Genomic DNA, 24349 nt, shown 5'->3' with positions numbered 1-24349 from the left:
GGCAGCGGATGTGAGCGCAGGTTGATCCATCCGCTGGGCCTTTCTGCCACACACTACTCCGACATGCATGGTCGTCAGTCGGGAGCCATTCTTCAGTGATGTTTCGTCCCTTTAATACGGGAACGTCTTCTGGTGGTGTCCTTTCTTGAGAGCCAGAGGTCCCTCGTTCTGTCCCCCCCCCTCCAGGTCTTTGGAAACCTTCCTCTGCTTAGAGCCTGTGATCCTAAGTGCTTGAGAACGTCTGGGTGGATGTTCCAGTGTAGCCCTCGGCAACCAACGTCCACTGGACAGGTGATCCCCCTCCACCCTCCATTCCCTCTCATCTCCCTGATGAGGGAGATCGAGGTCAGCTCTGATGTTCCTCTGGGTGACAGAACCACACCCTCATGCTGCTGCTCTGAGCCTCACCCCCTTTTGCCTGACAAACTGGATCAGCCGCTGTGCCGTTTCCAGCCTGCATGCCTCCAGGATTTCGGCTACGCTTACGCAGGGCCTCGGCGTGACGCCATCCGTACCGACCCTTCCTAAAATGCTGCCCTTGCAGCCAGAGAGGCTGTGCTGCAAGCTCTGGTTCTGGGAGTTGCAGAGCTGGCAGGTCTGCTCTGAACCGTACCAGAGGTGCAGGTTAGGGGGACCGGGAAGGAACTCGCTCCCAAACGGCGCCATGTTGGAAAGACATCGAAGAAGGCCCAGCTATTTACAGATTTAGTTAGCTGTTGAATTCTGAGTAAAAACAAGTTGACATATCCTCTTTTAAGTTGATGTGATGAACTTGTCATGAAAGCTAAACGCTCCACTAAATTCACCAGCTAGTCGTTAACTGTGTCTGTCTGCCATTTGGTGCTGAGCAGGTCGTGTACAGTAGAGTTATTGTTTAGCATGTTTGCTGCCAACAGCCGACGACTTCTGCTGGTAACAAGACTGGCAAACAGCTGAGAGACTAAACCATATCGTTAATGTGCCATAAAGCCAAAAGCAAAACAAAAGAGATGCACAGTTGGCGAATAATTCAGTGTGAGTTGATCACTGGAAATGAGACCGTGTACATTTGATTCTTTGCTATTATAAAAAAAAAAAAAAACACTGATTAGTGGAGCTTTACGAATACACATACAGTATGTAACTGGCAGTAATTCAGGTCAAATACTCCCCCCCCAAAAAAAAAAATCCTTTTCTAAATGATTAACTAATTACTAACATCTTCATAACCAGTGGACTCTGTATTGTAACTTTCCAGGACAAGGACTCACTCCAGCGGCTCAGACGTGGCGTGAAAGCAGCTTTGGGTGCTCAAGCTTGTTTTGCTTATATGGACCCAGACACAAACTCTGATATAAACCCACCCCGAGCCCCCTGGCTTTGCCCCGCATGCATGACTTCTCATTCTCTAATCACAAACACAGAGGACACTCTGCACACTCCCTCCCTCCGGCCCCCCCCCAACCCTCCTAGAGTCCACCCACCCCACCCCCCCCACCCCCCCGCCCGACCGCTGCCACTTCCGCAAGGGATGATCCTGACAGTGGCGTGCTGGATATGAATTAAAGCACAGCTGAATGGACCCAGACTGGTATTTGTGAGGTAGGTAGGTGTGTGTGTGTGTGTGTGTGTGTGTGTGTGTGTGTGTGTCAGACTCACATCAACCAGCCAGATATCGTTCATTCTGGTGTCTTTAAATCTGTCAAAAAAAAGAAGAATGAATGAAAGTTAGATAAAGTTATTCATATGCTAAATACTGAAGAACTGACATCACACGATGCATGTTATATGTTAAATATTTTAAAAAAGAATGCCACGGCAGACAGCAGAATAGTTACTATTAAAGTTATGTCGATATGAGAGTTATTATTTGTAAAAAAAAAAAAAAAAAAAGCTGCAGAAAAAAGAGAGACAAATAAGAGGATTTCACAAACACAAACGAAAATGCACACGCCGAACGTGACAGAGAGGAAGTAAGCGCTGAACTAAACTCAGATTTTTCGGTATCCTCGAAAGTTGCATTAACACGAGCACGTTATAAAGCCACAGCAGCAGGAAGGTGACATATTGAAGCAGGGGTGCATCACTTACGTGTCATCTAAATCTTCAACAAATGCAAGCACCGCTGACGCCAGGAAAGCCGCTACAACTGTAACATTTAAAACAGAAAAAGTACATGTTATGTTAACGCGAACACGAGCTTTTTACAGTCTGTATATTTCCACTGAAACCTCATGACTGGAGAGCATCACCGGCTAATGCTCGTCCCAGAGCTAACTGAGCATCAATATTTTCCTTCACAGTTTCGACAACAAGGAGCTCTACGGGTCGTTTTAACAGCTGCAGTGATAACATGTTTAGTGTAGCACTAAACGTACATGAATTTAAAAAAAGAAAGAGGGAACGTACCGCCACAAATCAGGGAAGCTTTCACTTCTGCCATTGCTTCGAGTGGAAACAGCAAGCAGGAAATACAGCTGCTAAAGCCTGCCAGTCTGCGCATGCGCGTGGGTTACTCCGACTCCCAAAGGCTCGAGGCACCAACGGCTCGCGGCTTCTTCTTCTGGTTTTACGGCTCACGGCTGCATTTAGAAATGTTTTTTTAAAAATAAGGCAAAAAATATCTTCAAAATGCTATCAGTGCATTTCATTTGACTTTGGAAGTAAAAAAAAAAAATGCCACCATAACATTTTCTGCATTTATTCATGAATGTCGATACTCACCACAAGGTGGCGCTCTAAGATAATTAACCAGGGCAACAGGCCAAACTTCCTGTGCTTGTATTCTTTACTATAAAATATATGCTACATATATGTGCTACAGTCCTGCATTCAAAATGATAGTGTTGTATAATCAGCAAAATGTGCTATGAAGGTATGAAAAGACATTCTACTCAACATTATTATAGGCAGATTAACTGTTTTGTGTCCTGTTGGTAAACTCCTTATTTGATTTCTGATGCATGTTAGTAGCAATTTAATTTAGTTGTCGACAAGGATGTACTTTTACTTTTATCTTACATGTCAGATAAATGTGGTGGAATAAGACCGCACTACTTCCCTCTGAAATGTAGAGAAGAAGAAGTAATGTATGGCTATAAAATGGAAAATACTCACATAAAGTGCAGGAACCTTGAAATTGTACTCAAATGCAGTACTTGAGCAAATGTACTAGCTGCTAGTAAATGTATTTCCATCACAATTTCCACACAAAACACCAGATGAACATTTGTTTTATTGGAAACATATTTGTTTTGCTTTGAGAATAATAATTTGTATCTAATACTGTCTGAATAGCTTTAAAATTATCAAACATGTTATCACATGAACTATATTTTCAAAAGGTTATAACTCATATTATCATCATTCAAGCCTTTTGATATATGTACACACACAAAAAAAATCTCACATCACACAAAAAAATAATGAAGTTACAAGTCATAAAATAGTTAGCTTCACAGAGTGTGGCAGAAGTTTACAAAATAAATAAAATCTTTTGTGTAATATTATTTCCATATTTTCTGTCACACTGTCCTCTAATCGCTGGCATGATGGGCTCATTTAGTGTAATTTTAGTCATAGCATCGCAGAGACTGCAGAATATGTATTATGTGTTACTCTAGATAGATAGAGGTCTTAGTAGACATTTGAAATTTGAACTAATCCAGCATTTAATAAACATTAATTCTCTGAAAAAGAGAAAATTGGTCCTTGGTATGCAAATTTAAATACAAAATTCCAGTTTCCTTCTATTGAACCATATTGATCATTACCACTAAGTATGCTGGGACTTTTTCCAACTGTAACTTTTACGTCCCAAAAAATATCCTTCAATTCTAGCCGTCATTCTTGGAGAAAAAGAGAAAAACAAAAAAAAAGAAGCGTGAAATAGTTTCGCACCGTGAGAAAGAGCTGTTCTTTCTCATGGGGGTGAATGGTGATCATGACTGTGTTACTAAACAGACTCATGCGGAGGACGGTCCTGTCGAAAGCCTCGTGTGCCAAGTTTGTTAGGGTCCAATGCCTTTTGTATTTGGAGAGGGGGGGCAGGAAAGCGGACGCACGCTGTGAGCCCACGTTGTAAGGCCACAATGACTTCTGCTTTGACTAAACTGTTCAAAACAAGGAATACGGAGGGACTTCCTTTCAGTTAACCCTACACAAATGTACATTTTGTTTTGCACTTTGCATTCAAAACGCATGTTATGCTCCGATGAGTTCCACAGTTTAAACAAAGGCACTGAGAGAAGTGAGAGAAACCCAGAAAACCTTCAAAAGACATGACTTTTTAATCAAGTGTTTGATTATTTCCCACACTTTTTGTTCTCCTATTGAAAGTTTTAGTACAGCAAGATCGTTTGTGCTTCTTACGAGATAAAGAGTGGACTTGTTCCCCCGCCGCAGTGCCGAGCTGCAGACTCCCACATTCAGTAAGACTGCAGTCAGCTGTCTGACTGAACCCACACACGTCATCTTACAGAACGGGTCAGATGTGACCTCAGTTGACCCATAAAACAAAGCTTTCTTTGCCCTATTTCATCACTCTTCACATGGCAACAACAACAGTGAGAGGACCCAGTTGTTCTTATAACAGCAACAATCTTTCCCCTCTCTGATATATCAAATTATTTTTCTTTATAAACATAAAATAAGCAACGTTACACAAGCTACATTACAAACACATACTACGATTTATAATTCAGACAAAACCTAATAAAAACAATATCACGGACATCCAAAAAGGCAGCATCAAGTTCTCACTTTGGAAAGTTGTAGCAAAATGATGTCTTAATGTTTATTTTCTCTAATTTGACAGTAACCAGTAAGAACCAAGTGAAACATACGCATATGCAGTATACTGTATGTTTATGTCTATTAGCATAAAAAGCTCCATTATTCTCGCTTGATTTTACCATCAAGTGTTTGTTTTATGCTAAAAGAAGAACACTTGACATAATTTGCCCCTCTGACATTTATTCTTATATCTTTCTCTCAGGCCAAAGAACCGATCCCACGAGTTGTAAGCTGGTATTTTACAAATAAAAAAGTTCTGGACGAAATCGCACCGTAAACAAACATCACACGCAGAGCTTGGTGGCAGCTTCCTGTGTTCCCGCAGGAATAAAACACCAGAGTGACGACACCGTGGACAAAGAGCAGGTGTAAGTGAGAGGACGACAGGTCGAAACCACGAAACCGATGTCTTCGTGGAGGTCCACCGGAGAATGAACGCCAAAGATAACACACCGGAGATAGAAAAAAGACAGAGTGCTGGTTGATTCTGCTCCGTTTTTCAGTTACAGTGAAAGGTCCGATACCGTAAATGTGACTCCGACTTCAGGTTGACGTGTGGCCCTTTCCCCTCTTTGATGAATCCTTCTGAAACCTCCCCAGCTGTTTGCATCTGCTTCGGGACTGAAAGGGGCTTCATTGTTGCTGCCACAGGTTGCGTGAGATACGTTAAAGCCCTCTGCAGCCGGCACACCGACAGAGATAATCCCGCCATGTTTCTTCTTGACACGCTCTTGTAAGGCTCTGAATGAGGCACGCTGGTGACGTCGCTTAAAGTGGCAAAAAAAGTGGTGCTGCAGTCTTCCGATATTTACCAGGACGAGCAGCATTTACTTGGAGCAGCGATGTGCGGCGTTGCATAGCCAGGTTCCCTTTAAGAGTGCATATTCCTCTGTGGCAGCATCAGAATGTCCGTCAACAGGCATCGCTTGTTCATTCCAGGATGTCAGTTTCAAATGGGACCAGATGGTAGTAGGAAAGGTTGGTGACATACGCTTCTGTTTCCTCCTCACACAGGTCTGCTTCCATTGGCAGAAACTCTGTTCCATCCTCATACCTGGCAACAAAATGAGAGACGCATTACTCCAAGAACAGGATGGAACTGTTGGTCTAAAAACAGGAATCAAAAGCGTTGATTAAAACCCCTGTGTAATGGTCTACATCAATCCATAGAGAGAAGTAAAAAAAAAAAAAAAAAGTAGTCTATTTAAGAGTTATGTAAAGTGTTGTTTTATGTGAAAGGAATGTGTTCCTCTTTTGTTTCCTTCCCACACCCAGGGAAGGAAGAGGTGCACACTTCCTGTTTGGGGGGGGGGGGGGGGGGGGGGTCCTGGGGTTGGGTCACATGCAAGGACTTCCCCACTCACCAAAACACCCAAGAGCAAAGATGGAAATCCTAGTATTTGTGGTCAAATAAGCAGTTTATTTGTTCATCTTGCAGCTGGATTGACTAAAGAGACAGAAATATTGAGGGGTGGTCTTAACACTCACGTATGTTCCACAGAGTCAGTGGAGGAGGGTCTCTCTTTCTCCTCAGGGACGCTGTGATCAAATACGATGGTCTCTGTGTTGGCCAGACAGAATCCATTTGACCGCATGATTTCTGAAAAGGTCCAGAGCGCCGGTTAATTCATCACGACAAACAACGGTGGCTCCATCTTTTTTCTTTTTTTTTTTGTATACTAGATACACATACCGGATATTTTGTATGGACTCTGGAAGCACGGCTGGATTCTGTGGACTTTGTCGTTCCTCAGCACCTGGTCCAGCGGCGATCGCTCAAAGAAAGTCAGCATCACCTCCGACCTGGAATACTGTGGAGTCGGGATTGTTAGCGATCTAGTTTCCAAACATCTACCTTCATGAAAACCTTCTGCTGCACAATGGACATGCTGATAAAGTGCAGACAGAAGATATCATTTGATGGGCAACGGTTAGAGACGGACCTTGCACGGCATGTTGATGGCGTTCTTCAGTAGTCGTTCCACCTCGTTCAATTTCTCCTCGATATCGCTGGCCTCTTTGATTTTTACCAGCCCTGAAACACAAACGTGAACATCTGAAATCATCAGCTCTTGTGTGAGGATTTCAAAAACAGTTCAAATGGAATGTAATTCAACACAACGACTCTGCAATTAATCCCCGTCTTTGTGAAGCAAACACAACAGCATCAATAACTCCAGCCTAAAGAATAACATAAATATATCAACGAATCTCAAGTAAAGAGCCTCAATCAAAAATGTAACTATTTCTGTGCCTGTGCAGCTGCTTTGACCTTTATTGCCACCGGACTGTTGTCTGTCCAAACAAAGAGCCAGACGGGTCTGATTATATCCCTATAGTCTTGAAAAAGGTTGCTACAAATGCCAGTGAAAAGGTAGTAGTCTGTTTAATACAGTAACCTTTTTTTTTATGAACAATGATCATTGTCTTTGGAACAAGAACACAGTGAGACGCTGTAAAACTGCCAGAGCAATTGCGAACATTTGTAAGACAGCAGTAATAACGGGGGGAAGCCACACAATGACACGTTAATCCTGCGTAACACTAGGAATGCAATTGAAAGAAGCAGTGGGAGTGTAAAATCAGCACTTTTTAGCAGCCGCCCATGTGAGCGAGCAGTCAGCACGGCATCATTTACTGCCGTGCTGACAAAGGGATGTGGTGGGGAGAATAATGATGAAGACGGCAGCCACACTGATGAGTCTCTGTCTGATGTGAGTGGTGCACACAAAACGTCGTCACACAGCGGTTACTGTTACATGGAAGTACCGAGTAAGAGAGCCTAAAGCAACACAGTCACAGTCTCATCCATTTGTAATGGCCAGCGGTGATGACATCACACCCTGGAGGGACGCGAGGAGTGATTGGGCAGTTTAATCATCACCAGGAAGCGACTGAGACTCCCACCCAGTCTGAACCTCGTACCGCCTCTGGACCATGTTTGATCAAAGTCCCTGTTTACAGTTTTCCCTGTAAATGTGACAGATATTACAAGTTTAAAAGGCTTATACTGATATATTGTGTTGTTTTGTCAAGCGCTTCATACTGATGCTTGAGAGTTTATTACCAAATATAAATATATGGAAGACACTTTCCTCAGTCAAGTTTGCTCACACAATCTCTTTTTGCATATAAATATAGATTACATTACTGAACTAGAAAATTTCGCAAGAAATTTTGACAGTGTGGCTTCTACTGCCCGAAGACGTCGCTATATATATATATATATATATATATATATATATATATATATATATATATATATATACACGCCGATGTTACCGGTAGTATCGTTGAGGTTCGATTGAGATAACGCTTCTCTCTTTTCTGAATTTTAGATTCATACTCTTGAAAAAGTTTAACCAATGACAGACAGACAGAAAGACAACTTGCATAAAGTCTGGATAACACACAAGTGCGTTGGCACAGAACAATTTGCATAAAGTCTTTTCTGCATTTTAGATTCATACTCTTGGATTGAATCTTGTGTTCGTCATGGACAGTCCACAAATGGCTCCCATCATTTCTGTATTGGATACATACATCTTTGTTTGAGAAGCCTTTGGAAATGATGGGAGCTAACGCTTTTATTTTGAAAACTTACCGGATGTTCTATCCCTTATCGGTGTCTGACTTCCTGTCTGGGTCGATCTGCTTAATGTCAGATCATGAACACTAAATATGTTCTACACAGACGTGAAATACATTACCTATTATATGTAAAGAAAGGACATATAATAAAAGTGTCTACAAATATTACAGTGTGTGCAGGAATGAGACAGCAAAAGGCACGCGCTCAACCCATTTAGTGAGGATTCACAGTCTGAGGTGAGGAACAGCTGGTCACTGCCTCACCTCACGTGTCTCCTGTTTGAACAGGACATGCGCTAATTCAGAGATTTTGATTATAAAAATGCTTGAAATGATTGGAATCATACAGAAATTACATTTATAGCACAGATCAGTAGAGAAATATTAATATTTATTTTATTTTAGCATTATTTGTTTTTTACTTTTCATCATCACACCCTGACCACACGTCCCTGCATAGAGCTCTGGGTGAACACAGACGGATACAGTATGTGAACACAGACGGCTACAGTATGTACTTCCTGATTCAACAACAAGAACAACAGGACGTCAGTGATGACAGGAGGAACATCGCGCCGAACGGCCGAACGGCCGAACGCCCAAACGCGCCGAACGGCCGAACGGCCGAACGCGCCGCGCCAAATTCGCGTCACTGCAGTCTCATCGCGTCTGTGCATAGACTTTGTATGTAATCTCGTCGCGCGAATAATTCGCGCTGCGTTTGGTGTGAAAACAGCTGGCAGCCTCGTGGGGAGGGGAGGGGGGAGCTGCGCTCTTGTGATTGGTTGAAAATGAGGCTGACATTTGCATTTGTGAGTCTGTGCGCATTTGCAATTATTGAGACTGATCTGACCCCATACGTTAGAGGCTAATTATGAGAGATTACAGTAAACAGGGATTTTCAACAAAACCACCATTCAAACATATGCACTTTATACCAAACACATGAGTCCAATCAAATAACAAAGTCATGTATATAAATAAAAGGTGACAATGAAATAAAAAAAGATATATATATTTAATATTGTAAGCATATTTAAAGCAGGCCTACTGTGTGTCACAGTGTGGTTCCCCCTTTACAATGGTAGGAGAAACCTAGCATAAGTTAAAACTAAACAATTCTCAACAAAGAATTATGGAAACCATAACATCAGTGTAGTTTATGTTGATACGATGCATGCCATTTTGAGAAATGGTTGATTCTCATGGTCTTAAGCGGAAACAAAGCCAGGATGATGAACTTCACCACAGAAACTACACCCAGTCGTGTTAGCTGTTATCCGTGTCAACACATTAGTTACGTTTATATGTCGTGCCATGTAGGAACGTTATCAATCCACCGCTCATTATTTATTATTAGGTGCAGGCACACAGCGCACCCAGGGTGCACATGGAAACAGGGTGGGGTTAGGAAGAATGTATTGTGTTATTATCAGAGGGTGTGTGAGGGACCCCCTTAAAATGCTGTGTTTCTCCTCCATGACATATACAGTTTGGTCATGGAGTGGAGGGTTCAAACATGCTGCATAAGACTGAGGATGTCTCTTTTTCCATTCATATTTCTGGACAGACTGAGAGTTCAGAGGTCGCCATGTTTTGTGTGTGAGGATGCATGACAACCATCTTTGAATTAATAAAAAAAACGCTGTAATGCATTAAAACAAAACAAAAGCATAAACTAGCAGACTGAATACTGAGCTATAACAGGCCTACTTGATGCGCAAAAGAGAAGTATGTGTGGTTATTTTTGCAACAGCTCGGTGATGGTTGCGCAATATTTAAATCGCGATAACCACAGTGGATCTGATGTGTGCTGCTGTAACTTGAAGATGCACGCCTCCCCTAAAAAGAGACATCAGATTCAACACATATACAGTTGTGGTCAAAAGTTTACATACACTTGTAAAGAACATAATGTCATGGCTCTCTTGAGTTTCCAGTTATTTCTACAACTCTGATTTTTCTCTGATAGAGTGATTGGAACAGATACTTCTTTGTCACAAAAAACATTCATGAAGTTTGGTTCTTTCATGACTTTATTATGGGTTAACAGAAAAAGTGACAAAATCTGCTGGGTCAAAAATATACATACAGCAACATGAATTAGCAATTTTGGTGACTTAGAAAGTTGTGTCAATGAAATGAGCTTCATAGCATGGCCTCTTAACTTCTTGTGAGTGATTATGAGTGACTACAACTGGTGACTTCTCTGAGGCCATTTAAATAGGGCTCATTGGATACAAACGCCCACAAACGCTACAATGGGAAAGTCAAAGGAGCTCAGCATGGATCTGAAAAAGCGAATCATTGACTTGAACAAGTCAGGAAAGTCACTTGGAGCCATTTCAAAGCAGCTGCAGGTCCCAAGAGCAACAGTGCAAACAATTGTTTGTAAGTATAAATTGCATGGCACTGTTTTGTCACTGCCACGATCAGGAAGAAAACGCAAGCTATCACCTGCTGCTGAGAGAAAATTGGTCAGGAGGGTGAAGAGTCAACCGAGAACCACCAAAAAGCAGATCTGCCAAGAATTAGAAGCTGCTGGAACACAGGTGTCAGTGTCCACAGTCAAGCGTGTTTTGCATCTCCATGGACTGAGAGGCTGCCGTGCAAGAAGGAAGCCCTTGCTCCAAAAGCGGCACCTTAAGGCTCGACTGAAGTTTGCTGCTGATCACATGGACAAAGATAAGACCTTCTGGAGGAAAGTTCTGTGGTCAGACAAAACAAAAATCAAGCTGTTTGGCCACAATGCCCAGCAATATGTTTGGAGGAGAAAAGGTGAGGTCTTTAACCCCAAGAACACCATGCCTACCGTCAAGCACGGTGGTGGTGGTATTATGCTGTGGGGCTGTTTTGCTGCCAATGGAACTGGTGCTTTACAGAGAGTAAATGGGATAATGAAGAAGGAGGATTACCTTCAAATTCTTCAAGATAACCTAAAATCATCAGCCCGAAGGTTGGGTCTTGGGCGCAGTTGGGTGTTCCAACAGGACAAAGACCCCAAACACACATCAAAAGTGGTAATGGAATGGCTAAATCAGGCTAGAATTAGGGTTTTAGAATGGCCTTCCCAAAGTCCTGACTTAAAATCCCATTGAGAACATGTGGACAATGCTGAAGAAACAAGTCCATGTCAGAAAGCCATCAAATTTAACTGAACTGCACCAATTCTGTCAAGAGGAGTGGTCAAAGATTCAACGAGAAGCTTGCCAGAAGCTTGTGGATGGCTACCAAAAGCGCCTAATTGAAGTGAAAATGGCCAAGGGACATGTAACCAAATATTACCACTGCTGTATGTATATCTTTGACCCAGCAGATTTGATCACTTTTTCTGTTAACCCATAATAAAGTCATGAAAGAACCAAACTTCATGAATGTTTTTTGTGACAAAGAAGTATCTGTTCCAATCACTCTATCAGAGAAAAATCAGAGTCGTAGAAATAACTGGAAACTCAAGAGAGCCATGACATTATGTTCTTTACAAGTGTATGTAAACTTTTGACCACAACTGTACCTGCTGCCGTCAGAAGCATGAGAGCGACATTAATGCGCTGAAAAACATACAGCGAGCAAGCCGACAGATATTTACTCTGCATTCCTGGCATCACTACAATAAACATAATCACATTCTGTGCGGTTAGACGTGTCTACTGGCTGAAGATGAAAATAAAACACTGAATAAAGGGGGCTTCTGGAGAGGTCTATCTGGGTCGCATCCATCAAATGAAGTGTATGAAAAGGCAGAAAACTTGGGTGAGCAGTGCTGACTTGGTGAAAGCAGGAGGGCGGCACATAATGCAATCAATCTTGACACCAAAATTGCTGTGTGCCACTTAAGTGACACCACTCCCGCTGCACCTCTCCTCCCACTGTAAATCACGCAAAGTACCACACAACACAGCGAGTTTCATCTCCAAACACTATGAAATATAATATGCTGTGTATATATTTGACCTCAGATTTGCTGTTTGTGACAATTACAGGGTTGTCCACTGGATAATGTCTTCAAAGACTTAGTGTTTTCTCCTACCAGGGTCCCTAGTGTATTTCCTCCAATTTCCTCTGAAAGGGTCTATTTCCTGCCTGGGCTTCTAGTGTGGTCTTCTTCAAAATGCGGTTGTTCCTTTATGCCCTTCTCTCTAAATGACCTCCAATGAGCTTAAGAGGCAGTGTTTGTCATGTTCGGTAACAGTAACTCCATGGATGCCATATGGAGTTTTGTTGTATGCTCATGCCTGGTATTTTTTTGTAATTGCACACCTAAGTTACCCATCTGTTAGTTAGCCGTGTTGACAACGTGTTAGCTGAAATAACACGGTAGAAGTAGATGCACAACAGGAACTGGACTGTGTCCAAGTCATCCTCAAACCCACTATCTGAAGAGTCATCGCATGTGGTGAGCATCAGCTGTTTCACAGCTATCTCCTGCATGGATCTGATAAGCACATGTTCATCACCTAACCACTAACTCTGCTCAGTTTTGTCATCGTGTTATTTCTGGACGCCTCAGTCAACAAGCACAGGACATCCAAACTCAGTGAACTTCCATGTCCATGAGAATGTCAGGCTACACGCATTTCTTTAACCTGGTGTATAAAAGTAGTTAAAAGTAAAAAAAAAAGGAAGGGGAGGGACAGTAACTTCCTGCAGTGTTATATTTTGTCACTTTTGAACGGAGGCAGGCTAACTGTTTCCCCTTGTTTCCAGTCTTTATGCTAAGCTAAGCTAAGCTAACCAGCAGCTGGTTGTTGCTCCTATCTAACAGACATACATGTGAGTGATATCGATTTTATCGTCTAACCTTAAACAAGTGAGCGTATGAGTTTATTTCCCAAGATGTCAAACTATTCCTTTAATACTGTCACTACTTCACACATGCACACACACACACACACACACACACACACACACACACACACACACACACACCTGTCAGCCAATCAGAGACTTTTCAGTTGCCATAATACAACAGTGTGACAACCCCCTCAGGTTGTAAGTTCTATAAATGTAATCTATTCCATAAATCTGTCATGAGGGAAGGAGTAATGTAATGTCCAATGAGCCTCCTTTGTTAATGTGTGAATTAGCACTATAATAACCAACTGAGATGATGATTCATCAGTGTCCAAGAATACACTGCTAAGTATTTCTTAAGCAGGTAGTAGTGAATGAGTGGAAGAGGGAGTGAATTTGGACACAGCTTGTGTCCGAATTCCTCGGTGGAATCCGTCTCGCATGGAATGTGAGCAATCGCTTCCTGTCAGTGTTCACCCGGGGGTCACATGTAAGGTAAGTGTAAAGGGGCCTTCGCCGACCAGAGGGACTAAATATGGGAAGTCCACTCCTCCCTCTCTCTCTCTTTCTCTCCCTCTCTCTCTCTCTCTCATCATGACATCAGTCTGAAAGCTCTGCACGCCTTCCTTGTTGCTTAGACGCAGCACAGAAACAGAAAAACACCAGCGGAGCCAGAAACTGGAGCGAAGCGGACTGAGAAAGGCCAGAGCCACACTTTTTCAAAGAGACGTTCAATCTAAGTGGCGATTAGAGGGGATGCAAATGAAATATTGAACAGAGGTAGGAATGAAAGAAAGGCCATTAGGAGAATGTTATTAACCCATAAATTGTCAAAGCAGCTCGAGTCACTAAAGTAACACTGAGGTCTCCTTCAGCGCCGATATCACTGATCCATTCATCAGATGAAGGGTGACACAGACAGTAAAAAAAAAAAAGAAGTGAAAAGTGAGTCATGAGATCCAAAATGTCTCTTCCCAAAATGCACTGCAGACTGCGCCGGCAGCAGCGGAGCGGCGAGCTGTCAACAAGCTCGTCGGCTATTTCAGTGCACGGCCAGGAAGCGAAGCTTTCCAGTCGCCACTGAGGGGATGTTTCCAAAACATTCGTATAGGCTCAGTGAGTAGAGACAAAGGGGAAGTGGCAAGGAACAGGAACAAGTCGGGAGCTTTGCCAAACTTGTTGGCAGTGTCAAAGGTCCAAACCCTGAGGGCCATGGCTTTGGGATACATATGGCAAAAGACTGCCCTCTATAAAGCCCTGCAGCTTTGCCATTCAACCTGTAAATCAAGTTATTGTTGATGGACACAGAATGTATCTCTCCAATCATTGCTGTCCTGTGAAAAACATTTCCAAAATGTCAATTTTTTTTCGGAGGACAGCATCAAGAACTGTCATCTCACAGCTGGGTGTATGTATCTCAGCTCTGGTCTTTTCTCTGCAGGGTTTGGAGTTCCCCCTGTGGTTTTTTTTTTTTAGGCTCACTCCCACACCACTAGATGTTAGGGACACATCTGTCATCGCCTTTGATTAAAGCAGAACTGGGGTCAGTTCCTGAGCACCAGATAATAGCTGCTCAGACCGCCCAGTAACCCCCCCCCCCCCCCCCCCCCCCCCAAAGAGTTACGGTGCGTCAGATGCAGAGAGCAAATTCCACATGGAACTCAGAGTTGGTGGTTGGAGGGGAATCCAACTTTTAGGCCACAATGAGGAGAGCAGACTTTACAGATCTGACAGCCTTTTAGCTCCTAACTACTGCCCAGCATTAGTCAGCATGTTGGTCTTGAGGTCTACAGGCTATGTGATAGGTCTGCTAATGTGACACAAGAAAGAAACCGTAAAGTATTAACCTGTCCAAACAAAAGCATGCAAATGTAGGTTATGAAGTGGTTTAGTTCAGATCAGCCCTAAAATGCTTTTGATTATGTTGACTGTGTTTTCCTGCTTTTATTTTACTGCCCTAAACGTTTAATTAAGAGCTTTTTTTTTGTTTTTACCAAGCCCTTTATTGAAGTGGTGGACCATACGGTTCTCAATCGCACATTTAGAAAAAGTGCTTTGTAGGTTTATGCTACAGTACGTGAGGCAAAATATAAACATTATTTTGTAGGGGCTTCCTGTGCAAGCAGATGAAAGGTTTTCCTCCCCAGTAGTAATCCACCACCTGGGACATTATCTTGGTCTGATGGGGTAAAAACCTAAACTTTACAACGAGTCCTAAAAATGATCCGTAATGATACAGCCTGGCCACTGTATTAAGATGCATTTGTGTTACAGATGAGAGGAGAAGGATTACAGTGATGATCAACAGAAGTGTGAATAATAGATATCATCATGAAACTTCCACAGTTCATAACTTACATTAAGACGATATATATTATTTCTGTATTGGACGTTTTCTGAAATGTGTTGTTTAAATATTTACTGCAAAATATAATATAATAATACATGTATTTATAGAGCACTTTTCAAAACAGAAAAAAATACTTTTGTTTAACATATGAGGAATCTGCAGATGCAAAAAGACAAAAAGTATCAAATAAACACTTAAATGTGTTTGGATGTTTTCTTCCCACGAGTCTGAAAGAAGAAATATTACGGAAGGAAAATAGCCCCAAATCACAATTGATCAGTGCATAAAACACTTCTTTTTTTTTTTTGTCTTGCCTTAAGTCCTTTATCAAGCAAATATTAGGCATTTAGTTCCTCCTTCTCAATGTTTTGTTGCAGCCCAATTAAATATAGTCGAGGGGCCCCCAGCCTCCTCCTGCCCATATGGCCCCAAAATCTGCAGCTACGCCCATGATCCGAATTTAACCCTAAAAAATGTATATTACTAGTAACAATATTTGTGACACTGTCACTGTATTAAATGCTCCACCATCACCTTCCTGCCATATAACTGTCACATCCCCATCAGACCCACCTTCTATCAGCGGAGACTTGGACAGCTCTCTTCTGTCCTCAGGGAAGGACTCCACCAGTCTCTTAAACAGCCGCCCCAGATCGGCGTAACTCCGATGCAAGTATAAAATGTTCCTGTCGGACCACTCCGTCCGGATCTCGAAGAACTCCTCTTCCTCTCCCCGCTGGCTGATGATGAGTCTCCGGATCCCGTTGACCCAGCAGTCCCGGACAAACATGTTGACCAGCGACGTGCCTTCAAACACGGCCGATGCCATTCCTCAGACGTCAGTCCAGCATGCTGGGGCGGGCCGGCGGACAGCAGGGCGAGGGGGCTGAGCGAGTCGGAGGATTTGAAAATAATAATAATAATAATAAAAAAAGAAAAAATGTGGAGGGAAAGATAACTTCAGTAACTTTTCGGTCTGGAAGCAGCTGTGAGTACGCACGAGCAGGACGAGGATTTGCTCAGCCCATCACACGGCGTGATCTCAAACGTGGCATGATCTGAGGGGGGGGGGGGGGGGGACACAGACTTTAGAGTCATGGATACCGCCCCTGCAACAATTGATTTGCCCATCGATCCGACAACTGTTTACCTTTCTGTCATCTCTGGCAAGTCATCGATGAGATTCAAAATAACAAGTCCAAAGAGCTCTCAAAGTATAAAGTGCTGCTCCCTCCTCCTCCAGTTAGTTTCCTAAAATCCAGAGCATGTCACTTCACACTGTCTGGATAAGCTTTTCTTTCAGCACAGTTTCCTCCCCTCTCCTTCACTCCCTCCTTCCTTCCTCCCTCATTGACAACAGGGTATTATTATGCAAAGAATGCAAAGGGCTGCAAAGAACCAAAATGTCCATCTCCTTATTTTGTAGGAGAAATAGCTTATTTCTTTATTCAAACAGCTCTGAATACCTCTGGATGTGATGCCATTTGCCACGTCGCTCCTTAAATCTGTATACTTATATCTGAAAATGAGTTGTTTGGAAATAATAACCGCAGAGAAATCCAGCAGCTCTTGTGCCAGCTAAGGAGCGTTAACATTTGCCTGTGCGAGCTTCTCCATTTCTGACCTCACATAACTCACGTCTCCACTAAATACCAGTACTTTAGCCAATATTTAGCCACAGCAAAACTAAAAAAGTGCACTTCAGCATATTATTTGTCTTCTGTCAGTGGGACTAAAAAAAGGAGCAGATCTTTTCTGCATTGCATGACTGAGCAGCACACTAATGTTTCACCGGCAAAAGAGCTTCACAGAAGGTCATGGCTGAGTCAAATAATGGTGATTCAGCTGTAATTAACTACTGCAAATGGTTCTGGTAAAAGCAATTCCTAGCAGTACAGGAAGTAGCATGCTCACTGCAAGTAAAAGCAAGCTGTACAACACTGGACAGACACACAAATGCACACAGATCCGTGCAGAAAACCGAGTATTGTGCTGTTGAGATTAGAGAAAGCAATCCTGCTGTAATGTGCACATTACATTTTACGAGACTGAGCAGGTGGCTGCTGCAAAGCTCTGCATTCGTGCCCGTTCTGAGCTCGCAATTGCACCTTTGTGAGTGTTTCAGTCTCGCTATTGCAAATGTTACGACTCCAAACAAGGCGATGATGCAGCCAGTCGGGGAAATATAAAGTGTGAATTTGCCAGACTTATATCTGTCCAAAGAGTCATACTTTCACGTACAGTTTCATATTCCTGGTTGCGTCGTAGAGAGGTGGAGTGTCTGCATTCAGAAGATGTTGCTACAACAATAGGGAAATATAGATGAATAGATATAGGAACTAAGAGTGAGGGATTACTCCTAAGGAAGTTCCACGTCGTCATGCTCCATCATGTTATTTCCCTGTGGTATTCTGTGTTATTGTCTAGAAATGTAAACCACCTTCTGACAGTGTTTCTATGTAGGCTATAGTGGAACTGGGCCTTATTAAGAAACAGATTTGTAGTCAGTGATCATGATTTCCTTAGAAGCAGCATCTTTAAATGCATCTTTTCTCATACCGGAGACTTTAAAATGGAGGTGAGACAGATTAAATGAACTGATTCTTGCTTTATGAGAACAATGTCTGGAGTAACATGCTTGACTAATAGTTTTGTGAGAGTATTGAATATCGAATATACTATTGAAGGGAAACATAAAGAATGCTGTGGAGCAAAACGTGATCAGCCGTCTCAGTGTTTGTTTGCAGAACAGAACATTACACAGAGCTCCTGTCCGCTGTGTGCACAGCAACCTGTATCATTACAGCAGAAATTATAGAGTGGGAAGAAAATGACTGTGATGCACTGTGATCATAAAATAGCCGCTGTTGAATTGTCGTACAGTGAGATGATGTGTGAGATGCAGCTTTGGACAAACCTACAGAGACAGAAGTGAATCATACTGAACGGCAACCAAACCCCAAACTTAACTGCCCCTCTGCTATTGGCTGGCCTCTACTGGAACAGAAGCAGAGACATTAAGAGATAGAGAGTGAGGTCGAGGTGGACCGCGTTGAAGAACCACGGTTTTCTGATTAACATCGAGACTGACTTCCAGAGAGAGAGTCAAAATGTTAGGAGAAATCTATACAGCCGCTAAGCCTAGTTGATGCTCCAAAGTGATAAATCTATTGGCCATTGTCTGCCAACTTTAAATTAGGTCCAAAATGAACTTCTTTGCCATTCAGCTCTCCCGTTTATCTAACATTTATTCTGAAAACAGGCAGTTTTGCAGCGCTACCCATTGAGGGTTTTATTGAACAAAAGAGATGTGTTTTTTTCACAGTAGCTTTGCATCTGAAAGGTTTTATGTTAAAGTTGCAAAAGTCTAATTAAAGTAAATGAAGCCAAGCTAACCGCTCTAACAACATCAGCATGCTAATGTACTTACAATGCAATGTTAACATGCTGATGTTTAGCAAGTATAATGTTTAGTATCTTAGTTTGGTGTGCTGACATTTATGTTTTGCACGAAATACAAATTAGTATTAGTTTCTTTACAATTATTAGGTTATTATTTGGTTGTAACCAAAATGCTGGACAAATCAAAATTTTGACGTGACGATGAAGCTAGATTAAAAGTCAGAGGAACACCAAACCTACTCAGATTCATCCTCTGTGCACCATGAATGTCTGTACCAAATGTCATGCCAATCCATCAGATAGTTATTGAGACATTTCACTGAAAAATAAATGTCAGCCTCGTGGCGGTGCTCGATGAAAAGTCAAGGGATCAACAAAGTCATTATGATTCATCCTCTGGGGACCACGAATGTCTGTATTGATAGCAATCCTTGCAATAGCTGTTAAGATACTAAACAGACAAACAGCCCATCCCAAACTTTAAAGTGTTAGAAAACATGGAAGCATGTCCTTCTGTGAAATAATCTCTTTCTTACTGACACTATAGTTTGACTTTTTTCCAAGTATGGAGATGCTTTTGCTGCACTTAAAGCTCGAATGATCACAGAATGATTGTATTACACAGAAAAACCACCTCAGTAGTATCAGAAAACCCCTTCTTTTTCTGTGTAATAATGTGATCTGTCTGTTTTGAAACGGGCTTCAATCTGTGGTTTGCCCACATTTACAGAGTCAGCACATTCTGTCTCAATACTTCATTCGGGTATAATTCCTCAGAAAGAGTAAGCTTTAAATGGAAAAATAGACTTTTGCCCACTCGACCTTAAAGGCCTTTTCGTGCAGAATTTTAAACACATTTGTCTCTCGTTGCAACAGAGCCGAGGCCAAAACCCTGTGGGGGAGAAGAGCAAGAGGGAGGAATCGTTGAGGGTCGGTTTGTTTGACGAGAGGCTGATGTGTCGCCAGATAGAGGACAGTTTGATAGAGGGATATGAAATAACGCTCCAAACTGAGGAGCCAGTCGGCACTTTTAATGGACTAATTTAGGATTAGCAACTGGGTTTAGGTTTGAAATAATGATTCTCGCTTAAAGGATTAATTCAGGATTAAGAACTGAATATGAACAAGTTAATATGTGCGGGAGTGATGGCATAAGGGTTAGCGTTTAGTTTTCAACTTTGAACGTTAAAGACCTTTAAAAAAAGTTTCACATTTTGGAAAGTATGCACATTTGCTTTCTTGCTGAGAGTTAGACGAGAAGTCTGACACCACTTTCACATCTGTCCATCAAATACGAACCAGGAGCCAAGAGACAGTTAGCTTAGCTTAGCATAAAGAATGGAAACAGGGGGGGAAAAGCTAGCCTGGCTCTTCTGACAGAAGATGCAACAGCTTAGAAACGTGTTAATTCATTGCTAAAAAAGAAAGTAACAAGAAGAAACCTTGAAGGAAAAGCTAACAAAAAACCCTTTTATTGGCGCATTCAGTGGGGTGTATAGTTAAAGTGGATGTTTAGCTTGTAACTTGGGTGGTGGACCTACAACATACAAAGGCGGGTATTTTGAGCCTTGATTATTGCGCTAGTAAAATTTTACACCCATGTTTAATTATGCAGTTGAGGGGAGGGAAATTAGAGCTTCTACAGCTCCTGTTTACTAATATGCCACTCCCTCAATGCCAAACTGCCACACCCTAGACATGCAGTCCAGATGTGTCCAATTAAGCGCCAAATGATGCCCCAAATTAAAGGAACTTCTGTAGATTTCTACATGAAAAATCACCTGTGAACAACAGAGAAATGACCGCCATGTTTCAAAGTCGTTCCGCCCAAGTTGCTCCTGTAACCCCGCTTCCTCGTCCCTTCACTCGAGGCGAACATAAATTTCAACGTCTGACAAGGCCGTATGCTTCGGCCGTGCTCCCAAGCCTGCTCCTCTGCCCTTGTAAATCCAATGCCGGCCCCCCCGTTCTTTCAGAAAATCAAACATCAGAGGCTCGTAAAGCAAGACTGTTCAGAAAGGAAGAGAAAAGGGAGAGAAACACAAGATGGACACATCTGTCAGTGAACAAAGAACATCTGCGTTGATGGAAACAGGCGTTCCCTTTTCATTGAGAAGTATTGTGAGTTGTGGCAGAGCTTTGCTCTGAGGAAGTCCTTCTGAGCCATAACTCTGTCCTCGTCCACAACAGCAGACAAAACCCAATGAAGAGTGCAGGAGCTGGGGTGAAAGTGGGTTAGCGAACCGCCTGAGTGTTTTTAACAGGCTGTATAATGGACTGAGGTTGTCTTCACTGAGCATCTGCTGGACCTAGTGTTTTATGGCTCCATCCTTATTGTGTCTCCAGCGAAGCTTGGAGAGCAGAGGCCCTAAAAGTCAAGGCAGACCGAACGTCTGCCTGCTTTATTTCCTCTCTATGGAGATCCAAGATCCAGCAACTAAAGTCATGAATCAAATCTTTATGTGCGTTTGTTTTCTTTCTTGTTCCAGCACTTTGGTAATGCTAGATGATGCTGCTCAATGTAAATGAACTGCACCATTACTACATGTGGAAATAGTCTATGTGCATCAAGTTATTCAAGTTCCCTAAATATCCGTTTACAGGACACATGGGATCTCCATTTTCAATTTAAAAGAACATTTTCTATGTTTGAATGCTTGACCACACACACACACACACACACACACACGCACAATGAGTTTGTGAAGAAAGTTTCCCCAATGGACCCACTAAAGTTTGAAGAACATTGACATTTGGGGGGGAAAAAAAGACAGTAATCTCAGCATAAAGTGCACCGACACGAGGAAACAGCTTCATGTTTAAAAAGGTAACAAAATTCCCCTCAGTACCAAACCCCTTCAAAGCCCACTACTTACAGTTTGTTTGTTTTAATAAACATAAAAAAAAACTAAGTGAAAACTGATTATGTGCCAGATTATTTCCAACACAGTCTCGCAGCAGTTTTGCAAAATCATTTGATTTCTTATACATATATTTTGGGACTATACATTATGTAATAAGGATATTTCCCAAACGGTTCAACTATTCTTTTGAGGTTTGTGACACTTGGAACAGTTCTGGGTCAAACAGAGACTCATTTCGGTCTTCACTGAAGCAGGTGGTCATACACGGGTAAAGTAGAGCAAACAAATCCAGACAGGCAAAAGCCCCAAAAAAACTGAAAACAAGGCAAAGTCCAAAAACCAACCGCTTACACTTGTGAATTATTGGAAAGCAATGAGCACAGAGGTTGAACAAAGACAATCTAGCAGCAGAAAAGGGAGCATATAAACAAGGTAGACTAATGGCAACATCAGAGGCAGGTGTGAATAATCAGAGAGGCAGGAGACATACAGAGACAGGGGAATGAACAACTAAAGAAAAGGAAAAAAAACACCCAACAACAGAAAACCTCAAACAAAACCAACGATAACTGATAACATAGAAACAAAGATGGATAAACTAATAAACACCATTAAAATATTATAATGCCAGATAGTCTAAAAACCTGAGCTCTCTGGACACAGAGGCAGAACATTACACCACTGTCAACAACCATGTCTATGCTATTTGATGTATCTGTTGTCCAGTTAACACAGTGAAAACATTCAGCAAGACGGATTAAAAAAAAAAGAAGAAGGAAAAAGCATATATTGCACAAACCAAAGTGCCCAAGCTTCATCTTAACAAACTGGTCACGCAACAATAATAAATCATAAACTGTACGACACACGGTCAGACAGTGTCTTCAGCAGCACACACCATTAACTACTGTATAGGTCCGTGATTTACTGGACATGCTGGGACAGAGGTCTCAACTAATGGAATACCTAATGTCTCCACGACCGACACTTTAATCTGCGGTGAGACCTCCAGGCTTGCAACTTCACCATATAAATCTGAGATACACTGTAGCGCCCAGGCTGTGAGTAACACCCTGTTAGATGTTCCATATAAATTGCTTTATTGTGGGAAACTTAATCAAAGGAAATATATATATTTTTATATATATATTTTTAGTCCAGCCTACACAAAGCAAGGTGTCATTAAAAACACTTAATGATAACAGAAACACCTGCAGGACTATCATCTGCCAGAAGCACTTGTCCCATCTGCCTGGATGTCAACATTAATGCTGTTCTAGCTACACGCCTCCATTACTTTCACTGTGAATAAGCAACCACAGGTGCCTCACAATAACACGATTTACTGCTTCGTATAACACTGTCAAGTGAGGATAATAACCATCCCCTGAATGCACTTGCAACCTTGAATGCCACGTGATTTCGACTGCTCACTTCTTACATTTTTTTCTTCCCCCGTTGCAGCACAATGTCTCAGATCTGTCTCATTGTGTCTTTAAACGAGACAAAAACAACAAGTCACATGTGGTGTTTGACGTTTGTTACACTTTCCAGGTAACTATCACATTGCGCGGTTTCCCTTCTGAGAATGATTAACATCATTGATGATGGACTTTGCATGTGTACGTCTCTGCAGCTCCGGTGAGTATCGTAAGGCCGAGGCTGCAATCACACTAATATGCCAGAAATGGAACTTGCATATCTCGTTGTGAGTGCAGAGCAGATTAAAATGTATCTTGCATACAAACAACAACAAAAAAACAAGCAAAATATTAGGTTTTTACTCTTATACTGCTGGTTTTTTGCAGTAGGGAACACTGAACTTCATCTTTACAATATGAGATTTCAGTAAACTATTTGTCTCGTGGACAATACAATCCTTAAATAAGCAATAAGCATCAGTTTTACAAATGAGCCTATTAATATAAGTCAGAATTGGTTTGTTCCAGCCAAAAATGAAACTGCTCTACAAGTAAAATTCATGAAAGGTGTTTTTTTTTTTGTCCTTTGAGACAACGCTGCTTAATTAATCATGGAGGATAAATGGGATGCAATCTTGCAGTATCAACACATTGAAATGCTCTTTTGCTGAATCGATCAGACAAAGTTTAACGTCAGTGTCCTTACCTGCTGAAAGGGCAGATGAACTCATACCTCACAATGGAAATAAGCTAATGACATACAGTATATAGACAGTATTGGTAAACTAAAATATATCGCTAAATAAATTCCTTATAAATAAGACAATAAAGTACAGTTTCTAAAACATCTCCTTGACACACATTTGTGCTTTTATACATTAAACTTGTACTGCTTCAACAAATACAGTGAAAACTGCTAAACAGAGGAAAAAATGACCTCCAGTATTATAATCTCTTAGAATACCTTAAAATATATTCTCCGGTAGAAGATCAAATGAAAGAGAACATTTAAATCAAGCACTCATGTAACATTTGTTTTTATCATACCAATGGGACACAGTGAGGAGCACAACCCCCTCATGCAGCCCAGGATGCACAAGGGGCTCTTAAAAACCACTAATTGACTTCCAGGGCCATCCTGTGGTACACGAAAA

At 41.9% G+C, this 24349-nt stretch overlaps 2 protein-coding genes across 2 annotated transcripts in view; both read right to left on the bottom strand.

Moving 5' to 3' along the window:
* LOC137871976 (protein disulfide-isomerase TMX3-like) overlaps positions 1 to 2460 on the bottom strand; it is a 31373-nt gene extending 28913 nt beyond the window's left edge. The window contains exons 1-3 of the mRNA XM_068710124.1: positions 2389 to 2460; positions 2071 to 2128; positions 1639 to 1678 (exon numbers count right to left, since the gene is read on the bottom strand). Coding sequence (XP_068566225.1) covers positions 1639 to 1678; positions 2071 to 2128; positions 2389 to 2422 — 132 coding nt within the window. The 5' untranslated portion in view covers positions 2423 to 2460. The remainder of the gene's footprint in view (positions 1 to 1638; positions 1679 to 2070; positions 2129 to 2388) is intronic.
* A 736-nt stretch (positions 2461 to 3196) lies between these two features.
* Positions 3197 to 16770, bottom strand: pxdc1b (PX domain containing 1b). Its single transcript, XM_068710123.1, has 5 exons — positions 16082 to 16770; positions 6717 to 6808; positions 6467 to 6584; positions 6262 to 6373; positions 3197 to 5827 (listed from the first exon to the last, which is right to left on the bottom strand). Exons 1-5 carry the CDS (start codon positions 16335 to 16337, stop codon positions 5704 to 5706), a joined length of 702 nt encoding a protein of 233 aa, XP_068566224.1. The 5' UTR covers positions 16338 to 16770; the 3' UTR covers positions 3197 to 5703.
* Between the last annotated feature and the right edge of the window lie 7579 nt (positions 16771 to 24349).

The sequence above is a fragment of the Cebidichthys violaceus genome, unplaced genomic scaffold, assembly GCF_023349555.1.
Source record: "Cebidichthys violaceus isolate CVI_PGR_0920_01 unplaced genomic scaffold, fCebVio1.0.p SCAF_15, whole genome shotgun sequence".
Classification (NCBI taxonomy): Eukaryota; Metazoa; Chordata; class Actinopteri; order Perciformes; family Stichaeidae; genus Cebidichthys; species Cebidichthys violaceus.
Note: the sequence above shows the minus strand (reverse complement) of the source record. Positions and strands in the feature narration are given on the sequence as shown.

Excerpts from the sequence above, each read along its gene's own strand:
- pxdc1b (XM_068710123.1), bottom strand. The coding sequence starts at position 16,337 with ATGGCATCGGCCGTGTTTGAAGGCACGTCGCTGGTCAACATGTTTGTC. Across the intron at positions 6,585-6,716 it reads CCATCAACATGCCGTGCAAG|TATTCCAGGTCGGAGGTGAT; the intron begins GTCCGTCTCTAA and ends CCGACTCCACAG. Across the intron at positions 6,374-6,466 it reads GAGTCCATACAAAATATCCG|AAATCATGCGGTCAAATGGA; the intron begins GTATGTGTATCT and ends GGACCTTTTCAG.